This window comes from Tamandua tetradactyla, chromosome 9 (genome assembly GCF_023851605.1).
Source record: "Tamandua tetradactyla isolate mTamTet1 chromosome 9, mTamTet1.pri, whole genome shotgun sequence".
NCBI classification, from domain to species: domain Eukaryota; kingdom Metazoa; phylum Chordata; class Mammalia; order Pilosa; family Myrmecophagidae; genus Tamandua; species Tamandua tetradactyla.
Genome location: NC_135335.1, coordinates 767,030 through 784,933, shown reverse-complemented (window position 1 = coordinate 784,933; position 17,904 = coordinate 767,030). Strand labels below are relative to the sequence as shown.

General features: G+C 39.4%; 1 protein-coding gene across 7 annotated transcripts in view; it reads right to left on the bottom strand.

Annotated features, from left to right (window-relative positions):
* The window catches only part of AP2A2 (adaptor related protein complex 2 subunit alpha 2), a 130,171-nt gene that overhangs the window by 67,810 nt on the left and 44,457 nt on the right, over positions 1 to 17,904 (bottom strand). For all 7 annotated transcript variants that reach the window (XM_077115315.1, XM_077115318.1, XM_077115316.1 and 4 more), the window contains exon 2: positions 6,388 to 6,456. In XM_077115315.1, coding sequence (XP_076971430.1) covers positions 6,388 to 6,456 — 69 coding nt within the window. The remainder of the gene's footprint in view (positions 1 to 6,387; positions 6,457 to 17,904) is intronic.

The following is a 17,904-nucleotide window of genomic DNA, read 5'->3' as shown; positions in this document are numbered from 1 at the left end:
AATAGACAACTTCCTAGAGAGACACGAACAACCAACATTTACTCAAGAAGAAACAGGCAACCTCAACAAACCAATCACAAGTAAACAAATTGAATCAGCCATTAAGAAGCTCCCCCAAAAGAAAAGTCCAGCACCAGATGGCTTCACATGTGAATTCTACCAAACATTCCAGAAAGAATTAGTACCAATCCTGCTCAAACTTCAAAAAAATTGAAGAGGACAGAAAACTACCTAACTCATTCTATGAAGCCAACATCATCCTCATACCAAAACCAGAGAAAGATATTACAAGAAAAAAAAGAAAACTACAGACCAATCTCTCTAATGACTTTGATGCAAAAGTCCTCAAAAAAATACTTGCAAATCAAATCCAGCAGCACATTAGAAAAATTACACACCATGACCAAGTAGGATTCACCCCAGGTATGCAAGGATAGTTCAACATAAGAATATCACTTAATGCAATATACCATATCAACAAATCAAAACAGAAAAACCACATGATCATCTCGATTGACGCAGAAAAGGTATCTGACAAAATTCAATATCTTTTCTTGTTGAAAACACTTCAAAGCATAGGAATAGAAGGGAACTTCATCAACATAATAAAGGAAATATATGAAAAACCCACAGCTAACATCATCCTCAACAGGGAAGAACTGAAAACCTTCCCCCTAACATCAGGAACAAGACAAGGATGTCCACTATCGCTTTATTCAACATTGTGTTGCAAGTTTTAGCCAGAGCAATTAGACAAGAAAAAGAAATACAAGGCATCAAAATTGGAAAGGAAAAAGTAAAACTCTGTTTGCAGATGATATTGTACTCTATGTCAAAAACCCTGAAAAATAGACAGCAAAACTATTAGAGCTAATAAATGAGTACAGCAAAGTGGTAGGTTACAAGATCAACACTCAAAAATCTGTAGTGTTTGTATACACTAGTAATAAACAATCTGAGGGGGAAATCAAGAAAAAAAATTCCATTTATAATTGCAATCAAAAGAATAAAATATTTAGGAATAAATTTAACTAAAGATACAAAAGACCTATACATAGAAAACTATAAGAAATTGTCAAAAGAAATCACAGAAGACCTAAAAAAAATGGAAGGGCATACCATGTTCATGGATTGGAAGACTAAATATAGTTAAGATATCAAGTCTACCTAAACTGATTTACAAATTCAATGCAATACTAATTAAATCCCAAAAACTTACTTTTCACAAATAGAAAAACCAATAACCAAATTTATCTGGAGGGGCAGGGTGCCCTGAATAGCTAAAAATATCCTGAGAAAGAAAAATGAAGTCGGAGGTCTCACACTACCTGACTTTAAGACATATTATGAAGCTACAGTGATCAAAACAGCATGGTACTGGCATAAAGATAGATATACTGAACAATGGAATTGAATAGAGTGTTCAGATGTAGACCCTCTCATCTATGGACAATTGATCTTTGATAAGGCAGTCAAGCCAACTCACCTGGGACAGAACAGTCTCTTCAATAAATGATGCCTAGAGAACTGGATATTCACATGCAAAAGAATGAAAGAGGATCCATACCTCACACCCTATACAGAAATTAACTCAAAATGAATCAAAGACCTAAACACTATATCTAAGACCATAAAACTTTTAGAAGAAAATGCAGGGAAATATCTTATCAATCTTATAATAGGAGGTAGCTTCCTAGACCTTACAACAAAGAACGAGCATGGAAGAAAGAAAGAAATTAAGGGGAACTCCTCAAAATCAAACAGTTTTCTGCATCAAAGATCTTCATCAAGAAAGTAAAAAGACAGCCTACACAATGGTAGACAATATTTGGAAATGATATATCAGATAAAGATCTATTATCCAGAATATAAAAAGAGATTGCTCAACTCAACAACAAAAAGACAGACAACCCAATTACAAAATGGGCAAAAGACATGAACAGACACTTCTCAGAAGAGGAAATACAAATGGCCAAAAGGCACATGAAAAGATGCTCAATTTCCCTGGCTATTAGGGAAATGCAAACCAAACCATGATGAGATATCATCTCACACCCACCAGAATGGCCATTATCAATAAAACAGAAAATGACAAGTGCTGGAGAGGATGCGGAGAAAGAGGCACACTTATCCACCGTTGGTTGGAATGTCAAATGGTACAACCACTGTAGAAGACAGTGTGGCAGCTCCTCAGGAAGTAAGTATAGAATTGCCATATGACCAGGCAAAACCACTGCTAGGTATTTATTCAGTGGACATGAGGGCAAGAACACAAACGGACATTTGCACACAAATGTTTATAGCAGCATTATTTACAACCAATAGATAGAAACAGCCCAAATGTCCATCAACAGAAGAGTAGCTAAACAAGCTGTGGTATATACATACGATGGAATATTATGCAGCTGTAAGACAGAATAAAGTTATGAAGTATGTAACAACATGGATGGACCTTAAGGACATTATGCTGCGTGAGATTAGCCAGAAACAAAAGGACAAATACTGTATGGTCTCACATATGTCAATATGAACTGACATTAGTGAATAAACTTGGAATTTCATTGGTAACAGAGACCATCAGGAGATAGAAATAGGGTAAGCTATTGGGTAACTGGACCTGAAGGGTTACAGATTGTGCAACAGGACCAATGGTAAAAACTCAGAAACAGATACCACAATACTACCTAACTGTAATACAATTATGTTAAAACACTGAATGCAGCTGAATGTGAGAATGATAGAGGGAGGAGGGCTGGGGGCACAAATGAAATCAGAAAGAAAGACGTTAAGGACTGAGATGGTATAATCTAGGAATGCCTAGTGTGTATAATGATAGTGACTAAATGTACAAATGTTAAAAATGTTTTTGCATGAGGAAGAACAAAGGAATATCATTACTTCAGGGTGCTGAAAGCAGATAATAGATGTTTTAAAATTTTAACTTATGTGTGAGACTTAGGCAAAAAAAATGTTTATTTGGTACAAAATTTGTATTTTGATTAGTGCATTTTCTAATATAACTTATGTGGAAAGCTTAATTGAAGACCATAAGTATATGGAACCTTGAGTAGGGCATAAGATTTTGTTTGTTCGTCCAGAGTGATGCCCCGATAAATTCCAGAGTGATTTGAACAGTAATAAAAAGGTATTTGCAAAGTTCCCTTGGGGGAATAGCGAAAAAGGGGTAAAATTCAACTTCTCCATGTGGAGAATTCCTGATGTTCTCACAAGCAGTGGGGACAACCAAAGCAATAGGCTGAGCCCTCAATGTTGGGGTTTGTTCATATGAAATTTATCCCTGCAAAGGATAGGCTAAGCCTACTTAAAATCAGACCTGAGAGTCACCCCCAGAAAACCTCTTTTGTTGCTCAGATGTGGCTTCTCTCTCTCCTTCTAAGCGCAACTCTGCAAAGAGAATCATTACCCTTCCCCCTACATGGGACATGGCATCCAGGGGTGAAAGTCTCCTGGCCAACATGGGACATGACTCTTAGGGATGAGCCTGGCCCTGGCACCATGGGCTCGACAATACCTTCCTGACCAAAAGCGGGAAAAGAAATGTAACAAAAGGCATCAGTGGCTAGGAGAGATCAAATGGAGCCAAGAGGCTCTTCTGGAGGCTACTCTTAGGCAAGCTTCAGCTAGATATTACTAATTTCCACGGTTTGCCAAACCCCAACCAACAGTATTATCGTTAACTCTTAAGAACACCTACAGCTCTATCTGAGACTCTATAAAGGTTTCACTCACTAAGTTTACTTTTCAGAAACCTAAAACCTGGATGGTTCCTAGGCAGATAAACCTTGAAACATAGAGTTACCGCCCTCCCCATATACCTACTAGTTCCAGCCCCCTATCTCATATTGTCAACAGCCCTCTACAACATGAAAAAATTAAAAAGGGCATAGTCCAAATATTCCTAAAGACTGGGAGAAGGATCAAAGGAGAAGGAAGAGTTATAATAGAGAAGACAGGATTTAACAAATAAGTATGACTGCTGAATCATTATACAGATATTTCTTTTAGTCACCAGTGTCTCAGAGCAGCTAGAAGGAAACACCTGAAATGGTGGAAGTGTAATTTACACCAAACTTTGAAATCTGTTCTGTAATTACTCGTTAAAATGTACTTTGAAATTTATTGCTTTTTTGTATATATGTTACATTTCACAATAAAAAATGTTTAAAAAAGTTGCGTTAGATGTCCAACTATCCTTCAAGAGATGAAAAACCACAATATAAAAGTTTTCTTCTAAGTGAAAAACAATCATGTACTCATTTTATATTTTAAAAGGTGGAATATAAAACTAATTGAAAGATAAGCATACAGGTTTACAGTTGCCACCCCTGACACGGGTGGTCCTGGCTTCCAGACAGGATTTCCTGGAGCGCAGAGGCAGAAAGCACATCTCCATGTCCCTATTAACCCTGACTTCTCACAAGCAGGAAAAGTACTCTGGTCATGGGATTTTTAGGGTCAAACTCTTCCTAAGTTTAAACACTGGGTTCAATTTCCTTGTCTACATGAAAACTACAGAAACCAAAAGCATGTCAAATGAATCAATGAAAATTAATTTTCAAATCTCCTTCCCACAGCTATAACCTACTTTAAGTTTTAGTAAACCTCCAAAGAAAAGGTTTTAGATATTTTATATCTTTATCCTTGACAATAAATACAAAAATCTAATCTCTTTAAAAATTAACACCTGGGTGTCTATTCATCTCAAAGCTGAATAAAGGACTTGGAAACCTTAGAAGAAAGAAATCTGTCAACTTAAACAAAAACACATTAAATGTGGACTTTCACATGCTCCATCCTTTTTAACGTAATAACCCAATGACATGGTCACTCATGCTTTTGGGGCATCTCATCCTGCCTCTTTCAACAGTGACTGTAGCAAAAATGAGTCCAAGATAACGGTTTTGCAGGGATGAGGGAAACAGGCCACCAGCCCTGCTGAGAAGCACTGCTCCTGCTTCCAGGAGGCAGCTAGGCTGCCAGGCTGACCATCTGTCTACAAGTGGCCACTTCGGGAGGGCCTTCCAGGAAGGGGCTGTGTTACATGCAGCCAGTGCTGGGGACCTAGACAGAGATAGGCAGGTTTCAAAACTGGCAGGCTCTGACACGAGGGCGGCAGGCCTTGGGATCGGATACCCATGGAGAAGGCAGGTGAGTACCTGACCAGCCCCGTCAGACCCTATTCTACCCAGTGAGAGGCTCACTGTTGAAAAAGAAGAGGAGTAACCTCAAGGCCTCTCCTGAGCGCAGGGATGTGCCCGAAGAGTAAGCCACACTCTTTCGGCTTGCTTGTTGGCACCTTTTCCCCCTGCCTCTTAGTTGGTGATCTGCACTCTGTAAACATTAGATGACATTCAAACAGAAGAACAGGACAAGATATCAAGGATGGACGAGTCAGACATCACTGACAGGAAGACTCTCCCAGCAACACCTGCTCTACGGAAAGCACTAGAATCGCCCTCACCAGATGCAGGAGTTACTCCTCCTCAATGGCCCCCACAATCCAGGCCAAGTTTCCTTACTATGTGTGGCATTAACTGAATTTAGCTGTGAAAAACGTCTTATGTCTTTCGTCATGAGGGGGATGCAAACGAATCACAACTGCATGCCACTATACAATCCCCACAACCACAAGGGAGCAAGAGCAGGGAGGAAACTGTTAGAGGGAATGGAAACAACACAGCTACTTTAGCGCACAGGTTGGCAGGCCCTCAAAAAGGGGGCTAATCACCCTCCACATGATGCGACATTCCACCTCTAGGAATGAAATGTGCCTCCCGCAGGACTCAGGCAGAAGCACTCACTAGAACCGAGAAAGGGACGTGACCCAAGCGCCCATTACCCAGTGACAGGACATGCGAGCTGTGACACAGAGGTCTCCGGAAGACCTAGTGCCGCACCATTACCAGCCTGGACGTCCCCAGAAGCCAGCACAGGACACACTCAGCACACAAGTGCTCAGGTTACTTAAAACATCTACCAGGCCAGAATCTTGGTAAGAGGAAACAGCCGCATTTGATTAGTGATTATTTCAACTCCAGGAAAAGAAATGTTCCCAGGAGGGGCCCACACTCTCTGTACCAACTGAATGTGTACCATCCCAGCAACTCAAGAATAACCCATGGCTGAGCCTTAAACATTATTAATTCTGACAGAACCTTAAACATTATTAATTCTGACAGAGCAAACATTATTAATTCTGATAGAGCCACAATAGTAACTGTTTACTAAACCAAAGAACTTTACTTTGGTTTGAGGTAAAAAAAAAGTAATAGTAATAACAAAAATAAACAAGATATTAAAAGATTAGGTCCTTACTATATAAAATATACAACAGGACATTTCATGGAAAAAGTTAAACACACTTACCTTTAAATTTTGATCTAATATTTGCCAATTCTTTGTTTATCCTCTTTATTTCTGCTTCTTTGCTTTTGCCTAAAAAAAAAAGAAAAGAATAAAAACGCATTCTTACTGATTTCTAAAGAAATGCCCATTTCCCCATCATGGCAGGCAGCGATCACGGTGTTCAGGCGCAGCACCTCGGGCACAGGCCCAGCTGTGGGGAGCACACCCACCCCCCTTCCTTGCATGGTGGGCCAGGATGCCTGTGGCCTAAGGCAAAGGAGGATTCACGTACATGGTTGCCTTTTTCAGGGACTGAAGGAAGCACTCAAGATGCCTGCTAAATGTTTTCACAGAAATCATTATTTGCTTATAATAGTTTACTTCTCAAATTGATTTTCACTGCCAAAGATGACAGAAGTATAAAGTCTTAACTACTGTAGGCTTCCGATGAGATACATCAAGTACAATACCTGATAAGGGCACTTTGTTCTCAGTGAAGACTGAGAACTCTCCATTGTACAACACAGGGATCCAGGTAAATAATACATATTACAGCCAAATTCTGCTGCCTCCTAAATCTACCAATGAACTTGCATTAATTTGAGATGTGCATGCATATAATGCAACAGGCCAGGAATGAAGACTGAACCATATTCAGGTTTCCCCCACTGCGATGAGCTGTGAAAGCCAAGGCCCAGCACACAGGTGGTTTCACTAGGGTTATACAGCCCAAAGGGGGCTGCAAACATGTAATAAGTAAAGTAATAAGCCTTTACTTATTAGTAAAATTGTAATAAAAGATGCACCTCATTTAATGTGATAAGGTGGCGTATATAGAGACTGTCGGTTTATCACATAGAAAAAAACAAGTCTGTGTAAATGTAATACACTTCTGAAAGCCCAAGAAAGTTCACTGTTAAGGAGACGCTCTCTCAAGGTAAATGGTGGGTCACCGAGTCCATCTCCAGTGGGAGGGAGCACCCGTGCAGCCTGCCCACCCCAGGAGAGCCTGCCACTCCCTCCGCTGCCCCAGCCTGTGGGCTCCCCACTGCTGCTCTGGAAACAGAGGTCCCAACCCCTTCTCAGCCTTGGGGAACCAGCAGCACCCTCTTCCACACAGCCCACCCCTACCCCACCCTGACAGTCTCAACACACACCACCTTATCACATTAAATGAGGTGCATCTTTTATTACAATTTTGCTAACAGGTAAAGGCTTCATACATGTTAAATAAAAGGGACATTTTACATTGGGAGGCACGGGAGGCAGCAAAAAGTGGAAACAATGTAAATGAGCAAAATAAACTTTCAAAGCATTATCTAAGGTTGGTAAATCAATAAATAAAAGTACATAATTTAGAATTACAGAGGTAACCTCCAGAAGAAACAAACAAATGGTTAAAAAGCATAATCCTCTGTAGAGCACGACCAGGGCTGGAAAAAGAAGCAACCACGTTTTGTTTTCCCTTATTTTGTAGTTGGAGAATGGAGTTTAACAGCTTTACAAATGCAGATTTTCTTCTTTGATACTAGACCAAAACTCAACAAGCGGTAGTTGATAAAGATTAGTTACAATGTGGAATCTGGAACCTTATCAATGAAATTTTTCTATACTTTTACATTAAAATCCACTGCTCAGGGGAGAAGGGACCAAGATGGCGGTTTAGCAATGTGCGCATTTTAGTTCATCCTTCAGAACTACTACTAAATAACCAGAAACAGTACAGAACAGCTCCCGGAGCCACGACAGTGACCAGACACACAACGTACCCCAGTCTGGACCAGCTGGACCGGCTGCGAGCCTCCCCAGAACCATGAGTTCCCCAAGCTGCGGCAGCTGATGCCCGGCACCCCTCCCACACAGGCGGCTTCCCAGAGGGAAAGGAAAGAGACTCTAACAGTAGCAGGGGTTGAGTCCAACCAAACACCAATTGTGGCATTAATTAACAAATTATGACTACTAAAAATGGGGCAGAGGTCGCTTATTGGGCTAATGGAAAAAGAGGAAAGGGGAAGAAACGGAGGTTTTTGTGGCTGTGTTTCTACAGAGACGTGGCTGCCTCTGGATTCAGCAGTGGGACTTCTTCGGCTGCAACTGTCACAGGCATAGGCAGAAACGGACTGCTTTCAGGGCTGTCTCCCGCCTGTGCCTTCCCCAAAGGAGGGGTGAAGCCCAACTCAGGTGGAATCCCTCTCTCAAGGAATTCAGACACCAGGGCTCGGTAATTTGAAGCCATTAAAACCAGCTGACAATCTCTCCTCGGTCTCCACCACACCCCCAACAGGGAGAGTCTGCCAAAGTTAAAGGTACCACATCATCTTATGCTGGTGGGACCTATAGGCAGACAAGCGCCACATACTGGGCAAGATAAAAAAAAAAACAGGGGGCGGGCCACAGTGGCTCAGCAGGCAAGAATGCTTGCCTGTCATTCCAGAGGACCCGGGTTCATTTCCCAGTGCCCGCCCATGTAAAAAAAAAAAAAAAAAGGTTAAAAAAAACAGAGACTTCACAGGAAACTCTTTCAACCTGCTGGGTCTCACCCTCAGGGAAAACTGACGCAGGTGACTCCTTCACCCTGATGGGAGTACAGTTTAGTCCAGGAAAACCCAGCTGGAGTCTGTAATACCTACGTAGACCCTCCTAAGGGTAGGGAGGAAAAAGGCACCATACAAGCAGGGCAAGAAACAAGAAAACAAGAACTGAAAAATTATCCTCTGTTAAACAAAACCTAAGCTAGAGGTCCAGAAAAAGCTGAACTGAAGGTCAAAGAACAGACAGACAATAAATTCATCTACCAAGAAAACCCTAGGTAAGAGAAGTGAAAGCAATCTCCAGAATAAACTAATTAAGGTAATTAAATGTCCAGATGCCAGCAAAAAATAACAAATCACACCAGGAAAACTGAAGGTATGGCCCAGTCAAAGGAACAAAGGAATAGTTCAAATGAAATACAGGAGCTGAAACAACTAATTCAGAATATACAAAGAGACATGGAAAACCTCATCAAAAACCAATCAAAGAATTGAGGGAGGATATGAAGAAGGCAAGGAATGAACAAAAAGAAATGGAAAGTCTGAAAAAACAAATCACAGAACTCATGGGAATGAAAGGTACAGCAGAAGAGATGAAAAAAACAACGGAAACCTACAATGGTAGATTTCAAGAGACAGAGGTTAGGATTAGTGAACTGGGGGATGGAACATCTGAAATCCAACAAGAAACAGAAACTATAGGGGAAATGGTGGGAAAATATGAGCAGGGAATTAGGGGATTGAATGATAATATGAAGTGCACAAATATATGTGTTGCGGGTGTCCTGGAAGAAGAAGAGAAGGGAAAAGGAGGAGAAAAACTAATGGAAGAAATTATCACTGAAAATTCCCCAACTCTTATGAAAGACCTAAAATTACAGATCCAAGAAGTGCAGCGTACCCCAAAGAGAATAGATCCAAATAGACGTTCTCCAAGACACTTACTAGTCAGAATGTCAGAGGTCAAACAGAAAGAGAGGATCCCGAAAGCAGCAAGAGAAAAACAATCCATCACATACAAGGGAAACCCAATAAGACTATGTGTAGATTTCTCAGCAGAAACCACGGAGGCAAAAAGACAGTGGGATGATATATTTAAATTACTAAAAGAGAAAAACTGCCAACAAAGAATTCTATCCCAGCGAAGTTGTCCTTCAAAAATGAGGGAGAAATTAAAACATTTTCAGACAAAAAATCACTGAGAGAATGTGTGACCAAGAGACCAGCTCTGCAAGAAATACTAAAGGGAGCACTAGAGACAGCTATGAAAAGACAGGAGAGAGAGGTGTGGAGAAGAATGTAGAAAGAAGGAAAATTAGATATGACATATAAAATACAAAAGGCAAAATGGTAGAGGAAAGTACTACCCAAACAGTAATAACACTAAACGTTAATGGATTGAACTCCCAAATCAAAAGACATAGACTGGCAGAATGGATTAAAAAACAGGATCCTTCTATATGCTGTCTACAGGAAACACATCTTAGACCCAAAGATAAACAGAGATTGAAAGTGAAAGGTTGGGAAAAGATATCTCATGCAAATAACCAGAAAAGAGGAGGAGTAGTTATACTAATATCCAACAAGTTAGACTTCAAATGTAAAACAGTTAAAAGAGACAAAGAAGGATACTATGTACTAATAAAAGGAACAATTCAGCATGAAGACATAACAATCATAAATATCTATGCACCGAACCAGAATATCCCAAAATACATGAGGCAAACACTGCAAACACTGAAAAGGGAAATAGACACATCTACCATAATAGTTGGAGACTTCAATTCCCCACTCTCATCAATGGACAGAACATCTAGACAGAAGTTCAATAAAGAAACAGAGAATTTGAATATTACAGTAAATGACCTAGACTTAACAGACATTTATAGGACATTACACCCCACAACAGCAGAATACACCTTTTTCTCAAGTGCTCATGGATCATTCTCAAAGATAGACCATATGCTGGGTCACAAAGCAAGTCTCAACAAATTTAAAAAGATTGAAATCATACACAACACTTTCTCATATCATAAAGGAATGACGTTGGAAATCAATAATAGGCAGAGTGCCAGAAAATTCACAAATACATGGAGGCTCAACAGCACACTCTTAAACAACCAGTGGGTCAAGGAAGAAATTACAAGAGAAATCAGTAAATATCTCGAGGCGAATGAAAATGAAAACACAACATATCAAAACCTATGGGACTCAGCAAAGGCAGTGCTAAGAGGGAAATTTATTGCCCTAAATGCCTATATCAAAAAAGAAGAAAGGGCAAAAATTCAAGAATTAATTGTCCACTTGGAAGAACTGGAGAAAGAACAGCAAACTAACCCCAAAGCAGGCAAAAGGAAAGAAATAACAAAGATTAGAACAGAAATAAATGAAATTGAGAACATGAAAACAATTGAGAAAATCAATAAAACCAGAAGTTGGTTCTATGAGAAAATCAATAACATTGATGGACCCTTAGCAAGATTGACAAAAAGAAGAAGAGAGAGGATGCAAATAAATAAGATCAGAAATGGAAGAGGAGACATAACCGCTGACCCCACAGAAATAAAGGAGGTAATAACAGGATACTATGAACAACTTAATGCTAATAAATACAACAATGTAGATGAAATGAACAACTTGCTAGAAACGCATAAACAACCAACTCTGACTCAAGAAGAAATAGATGACCTCAACAAACCAATCACAAGTAAATAAACTGAATCAGCCGTTAAGAAGCTCCCCAAAAAGAAAAGTCCAGGACCAGATGGCTTCACATGTGAATTCTACCAAACATTCAAGAAAGAATTAGTACCAACCTGCTCAAACTCTTCAAAAAAATTGAAGTGGAGGAAAAGCTACCTAATTCATTCTATGAAGCCAACATCACCCTCATACCAAAACCAGGCAAAGATATTACAAAAAAAGAAAACTACAGACCAATCTCTCTAATGAATATAGATGCAAAAATCCTCAATAAAATTCTAGCAAATCGAATCCAGCAACACATTAAAAGAATTATACATCATAACCAAGTAGGATTCATCCCAGGTATGCAAGGATGGTTCAACATAAGAAAATCAATTAACGTAATACACCATATCAACAAATCAAAGCAGAAAAAGCACATGATCATCTCGATTGATGCAGAGAAGGCATTTGACAAAATTCAACATCCTTTCCTGTTGAAAACACTTCAAAGGATAGGAATACAAGGGAACTTCCTTAAAATGATAAAGGGAATATATGAAAAACCCACAGCTAACATCATCCTCAATGGGGAAAAACTGAAAACTTCCCCCTAAGATCAGGAACAAGACAAGGATGTTCACTATCATCACTGTTATTCAACATTGTGTTGGAAGTTCTAGCCAGAGCACTTAGACAAGAAAAAGAAATACAAGGCGTCAAAATTGGAAAGGAAAAAGTAAAACTATCACTGTTTGCAGATGACATGATACTATAATGTCGAAAACCCGGAAAAATCCACAGTAAAACTACTAGAACTAATAAACTAGTATAGCAAAGTGGCAGGTTACAAGATCAACACTCAAAAATCTGTAGTGTTTCTATACACTAGTAATGAACAAGCTGAGGGGGAAATCAAGAAACGAATTCCATTTACAATTGCAACTAAAAGAATAAAATACTTAGGAATAAATTTAACTAAAGAGACAAAAAACCTATACAAAGAAAACTACAAAAAACTGTTAAAAGAAATCACAGAAGACCTAAATAGATGGAAGGGCATACCGTGTTCATGGATTGGAAGACTAAATATAGTTAAGATGTCAATCCTACCTAAATTGATTTACAGATTCAATGCAATACCAATCAAAATCCCAACAACTTACTTTTCAGAAATAGAAAAACCAATAAGCAAATTTATCTGGAAGGGCAGGGTGCCCCAAATTGCTAAAAGTATCTTGAGGAAAAAAAACGAAGCTGGAGGACTCACACTGCCTGACTTTAAGGCATATTATGAAGCCACAGTGGTCAAAACAGCATGGTATTGGCATAAAGATAGATATATTGACCAATGAGTCAAATAGAGTGCTCAGATATAGACCCTCTCATCTATGGACATTTGATCTTTGATAAGGCAGTCAAGCCAACTCACCTGGGACAGAACAGTCTCTTCAATAAATGGTGCCTAGAGAACTGGATATCCATATGCAAAAGAATGAAAGAGGACCCGTATCCCACACCCTATATAAAAGTGAACTCAAAATGGATCAAAGATCTAAACATTAGGTCTAAGACCATAAAACAGTTAGAGGAAAATGTAGGTAGATATCTTATAAATCTTATAATTGGAGGCAGTTTTATAGACCTTACACCTATAACAAGAGCACTGAAGAAAGAAAGAAAGAAATGGAAACTCCTCAAAATTAAACACTTTTGCACATCAAAGAACTTCATCAAGAAAGTAAAAAGACAGCCTACACAATGGGAGACAATGTTTGGAAACGACATATCAGATAAAGGTCTAATATCCAGAATTTACAAAGAGATTGTTCAACTCAACAACAAAAAGACAGCCAATCCAATTACAAAATGGGAAAAAAGACTTTAACAGACAACTCTCAGAAGAGGAAATACAAATGGCCAAAAGGCACATGAACAGATGCTCAACGTGTCTGGCCATTAGAGAAATGCAAATCAAAACCACAATGAGATATCATCTCACACCCACCAGAATGGCCATTATCAACAAAACAGAAAATGACAAGTGCTGGAGAGGATGTGGAGAAAGAGGCACACTTATTCACTGTTGGTGGGAATGTCAAATGGTGCAATTGCTGTGGAAGGCAGTTTGGCAGTTCCTCAAAAAGCTGAATATAGAATTGCCATATGACACAGCAATACCACTGCTAGGTATCTACTCAGAAGACTTAAGGGCAAAGACACAAACGGACACTTGCACACCAATATTTATAGCAGCATTATTTACAATTGCAAAGAGATGGAAATAGCCAAAATGTCCATCAACAGACAAGTGGCTAAACAAACTGTGGTATATACATACGATGGAATATTATGCAGCTTTAAGACAGAATAAACTTATGAAGTATGTAACAACATAGATGGACCTTGAGAACATTAGGCTGAGTGAGAGTAGCAAAAAACTAAAGGACAAATACTGTATGGTCTCACTGATATGAACTGACATTAGTGAATAAACTTGGAAAATGTCGTTGGTAACAGAGACCATCAGGAGATAGAAATAGGGTAAGATATTGGGTAATTGGAGCTGAAGGGATACAGATTGTGCAACAGGACTGGATACAAAAACTCAGAAATGGACAGCACAATACTACCTAACTGTAACATAATTATGTTAAAACACTGAATGATGCTGCATGTGAGAATGATAGAGGGAGGACGGCTGGGGACATAAATGAAATCAGAAAGAAAGATAGATGTTAAAGACTGAGATAGTATAATCTAGGAATGCCTAGAGTGTATAATAATAGTGAAATGTACAATGTACAAATTTTAAAAATGTTTTTGCATGAGGAAGAACAAAGGAATGTCATCATTGCAGGGTGCTGAAAATAGATGGTAATTAATATTTTAAAATGTCACCTTCTGTGTGAGACTAAAGCAAAAAATGTTTGTTACAAAATTTATATTTTGACTAGGGCATTTCCAAATATAACTTATGTAGATAGTTTGATTCAACACCATAAGTACTTGGAATCTCAAGTAGGACATGAGATTTTGTTGGTTTGTCCAGAGTGATGCCCCGATGAATCCGAGAGTGATTCGATCAGTAAGTGGAAAAGTATTTGCAAAGCCCCCTTTGGGGAATGGTGAGAGTGGGGAGAAATTCAACTTCCCCAAGTTGAATTCTTGATATTCTCACAAGCAGTGTGGACAACCAAAGCTACAGGCTGAGCCCCCAGTCTTGGGGTTTGTTCATATGAAACTTAACCCCACAAAGGATAGGTCAAGTCTACTTAAAATGTAGGCCTAAGAGTCACCCCCAAGAGAGCCTCTTTTGTTGCTCAGAAGTGGCCTCTCTCTCCAGCCAACACGACGAGCAGTCTCTCCACCCTCCCCCTCTCTGCGTGGGACATGACTCCCAGGGGTGTGGACCTTCCTGGCAACGTGGGACAGAGATCCTGGAATGAGCTGAGACTCAGCATCAAGGGACTGAGAAAAACCCTAGAATGAGCTGAGAATTAACATCAAGGGATTGAGAGAAACTTCTCGACCAAAAGGGGGAAGAGTGAAATGAGACTAAGTGTCAATGGCTGCGAGATTCCAAACAGAGTCGAGAGGTTATCCTAGAGGTTATTCTTACACATTAAGTAGATATCACCTTGTTGTTCAAGATGTAGTGGAGAGGCTGGAGGGAACTGCCTGAAAATGTAGAGCTGTGTTCCAGTAGCCATGTTTCTTGATGATGATTGAACAATGATATAGCTTTCACAATGTGACTCTGATTGTGAAAACCTTGTGTCTGATGCTCCTTTTATCTACCATGTCAACATAAGAGTAGAACATATGGAATAAAAATAAATAATAGGGGGAACAAATGTTAAAATAAATTTAGTTTTAAATGCTAGTGATAAATGAAAGCGAGGGGTAAGGGGTATGGTATGTATAATCTTTTTTTTCTCTGTTATCGTTTTCTTTCTTTTTCTGTTGTCCTTTTATCTCTTTCTCTAAATCGATGCAAATGTTCTAAGAAGTGATGAAGATGCAACTATGTGATGATATTAAGAATTACTGATTATATATGTAGAATGGAATGATATCAATGTTTTGTTTTTTTAATTTTTTTTTAATTAATAAAAAAAAATCTACTGGTCATCTTGCACTGTGAATGGCTCTTTTACCCACAGGTAATTAGGAAAATATTCTTTCACTGTATTATCCAGAATTTCCATATATCAGCATATCATAAAATATTTTTTAAAAGCACATTCATTAAAAAAATAATAATAAATAATAAAAAGAGAAAACAAACAAAAAATCGCATTCATTAATTTCACCACCAATCTCATCAGAAAAGTTGTCACATATTCGGAAAGTATAAAGTTCATGGTGACAAATCCAAGTTTTCCAAAATTCTAACTTTCAAAATTTTATCACTGGCAAAAATGAGAGGCACACCGTTTATTTTCAAGAAAATGTCGGCTACTGCTCAAGTGTGAATAAGCATCATGTGTCTGCCAGTCATTCTTTATGAAAAAATGATATTCCATGCAGCTGGTTCAACCCAATCACACAAGTGCTTTTCCTTAGGACAACTGTTACACTCCAGTATGTAACGGCAATGCTCAGTAGATAATCTTGCACTTCATTATTCAGAATAGAAGAGATACTTATTACAAAGATGAGATTTAACAAAATTACAAGATAATTGATATAATGTTTAGTGCTTCATCCAGGACAGTCTTCTGTGAAGCAGGCTCTTGTGTTTTCGACTGTGAGAGTGTGGCAGGGAAGAAGACTGCAACGACACCTGCGTCGGGTTCAGTGCCACTGCCTTGATCCATGCTTTGGTGCCATCCATCTCCTCTACCATTACTCTAGCACCAATGGTGCAAACATTAATAAAGATGCTCCAGGATAAACTGTGAAATTCAAAAAAAGTTTTCATCCTTTTGAATATTTATCACTACTTGTATGTGTTGCCCAAGCATTCCCACAAAACAAAATGTCCTTCAAAGAGTAGTTGATGCTGATGCAGCAAGTCCAGCCAGGGCTGTAGATCTGCTCAGTTGTAAGGTAAAAGTGACATTCTGTAAGCAAGATACTAACTCAGTCTGTAAGTGCACAGCTACATCTTTAATTCAACAAGTCACAGTAACACCACAAGTGCCACTGCCTGATTTTTACGGACTATTCATCCAGTGGGCATTTAGCAACATCAGGACTTTACTGTTCTCTCAGCTAATGTGTGGGCTTCTCCAGCAAAGCAAGGTGATAACTTACCCTGAGAGAGGCTTCAGTGGCTTTTTCTTTTGAAAAAAAAATTTTTTTTTATTGTGAAATATAATATATATACAAAAAGCAAAAAGTTTTGAAGTACATTGTAACCAGCTATAGAACAAATTTCAGAGTTTGGTAGGGATCACAGTTTCACAATTTCAGATTTTTCCTTCCAGCTGCTCCAAAACATTCAGTGACTTTTCTATTTCTAGTTTGAAAACCTGGAACAATGTGTATACTTAAATGTTCAATTATTTTCTTCTTTAAACTCTCAATGGTGGTCTCAAAATGATGCTGCAACTTCACAGGAGTGTACAAAATGTTGTGCTGCATTAAGACATGGGGTATCAACCACATCTATAAAGCTGAGAGGAAGATAGCTTTCATTTATTTTATTTTTTCCATTTCTTACAAGTTTCAATACCTTTAACTATAAAGTTTGCAGCTGCAAGTTGAGAAAGTAAGGCTTCGAATCTCCCTTTTTCTAACCCAACAATCCATCTTCTTGTTGTATTTCCTGGAAGGCACCAAGAAAATGCTGCGATTTCAAAATAATGGTTCACTGGACAGCAATGAGGTTACAGAGACAACAGCAGAGATAACTGAAGAGGGCAGCTCTGTACCCGTCTCCTTCAGTGGGCGTAGAGGGGTCTGGGCGCTGGACCTGGCACCCACATCTCAGGAGAGGGAACCGAGAAGCTTGGAGAAAGGGAGTGAAGGGAAGGCTCAGAGACCAGCCAGGCTTCTCACAGTAGGGCCCCCACCACATGGGCCCCCACTTCATGAGCCCTGGCCAGGGTGCGGGGAGGCTGGACAGCCACTCACACCAGCCCACGTGGCTTCGAGAGGCTCCGGACAGCACCCCAACCCCCGCTGGGCCACTGCCTTCCCTCCTCTGCCCACCTACTCTCTGCCATGAAGCCCCCCTGACCCTGGCCCTGACCCCAACTCTGGCTGGGCTTCCTTACCCCACCCCGCCTGCCATGGACAGCAGGAGCTCCTGAGAAAGAAGAACGAGCAACGAGAAAGCCTCGCTGAAATATTTTTTTAAAGAACAGATTTT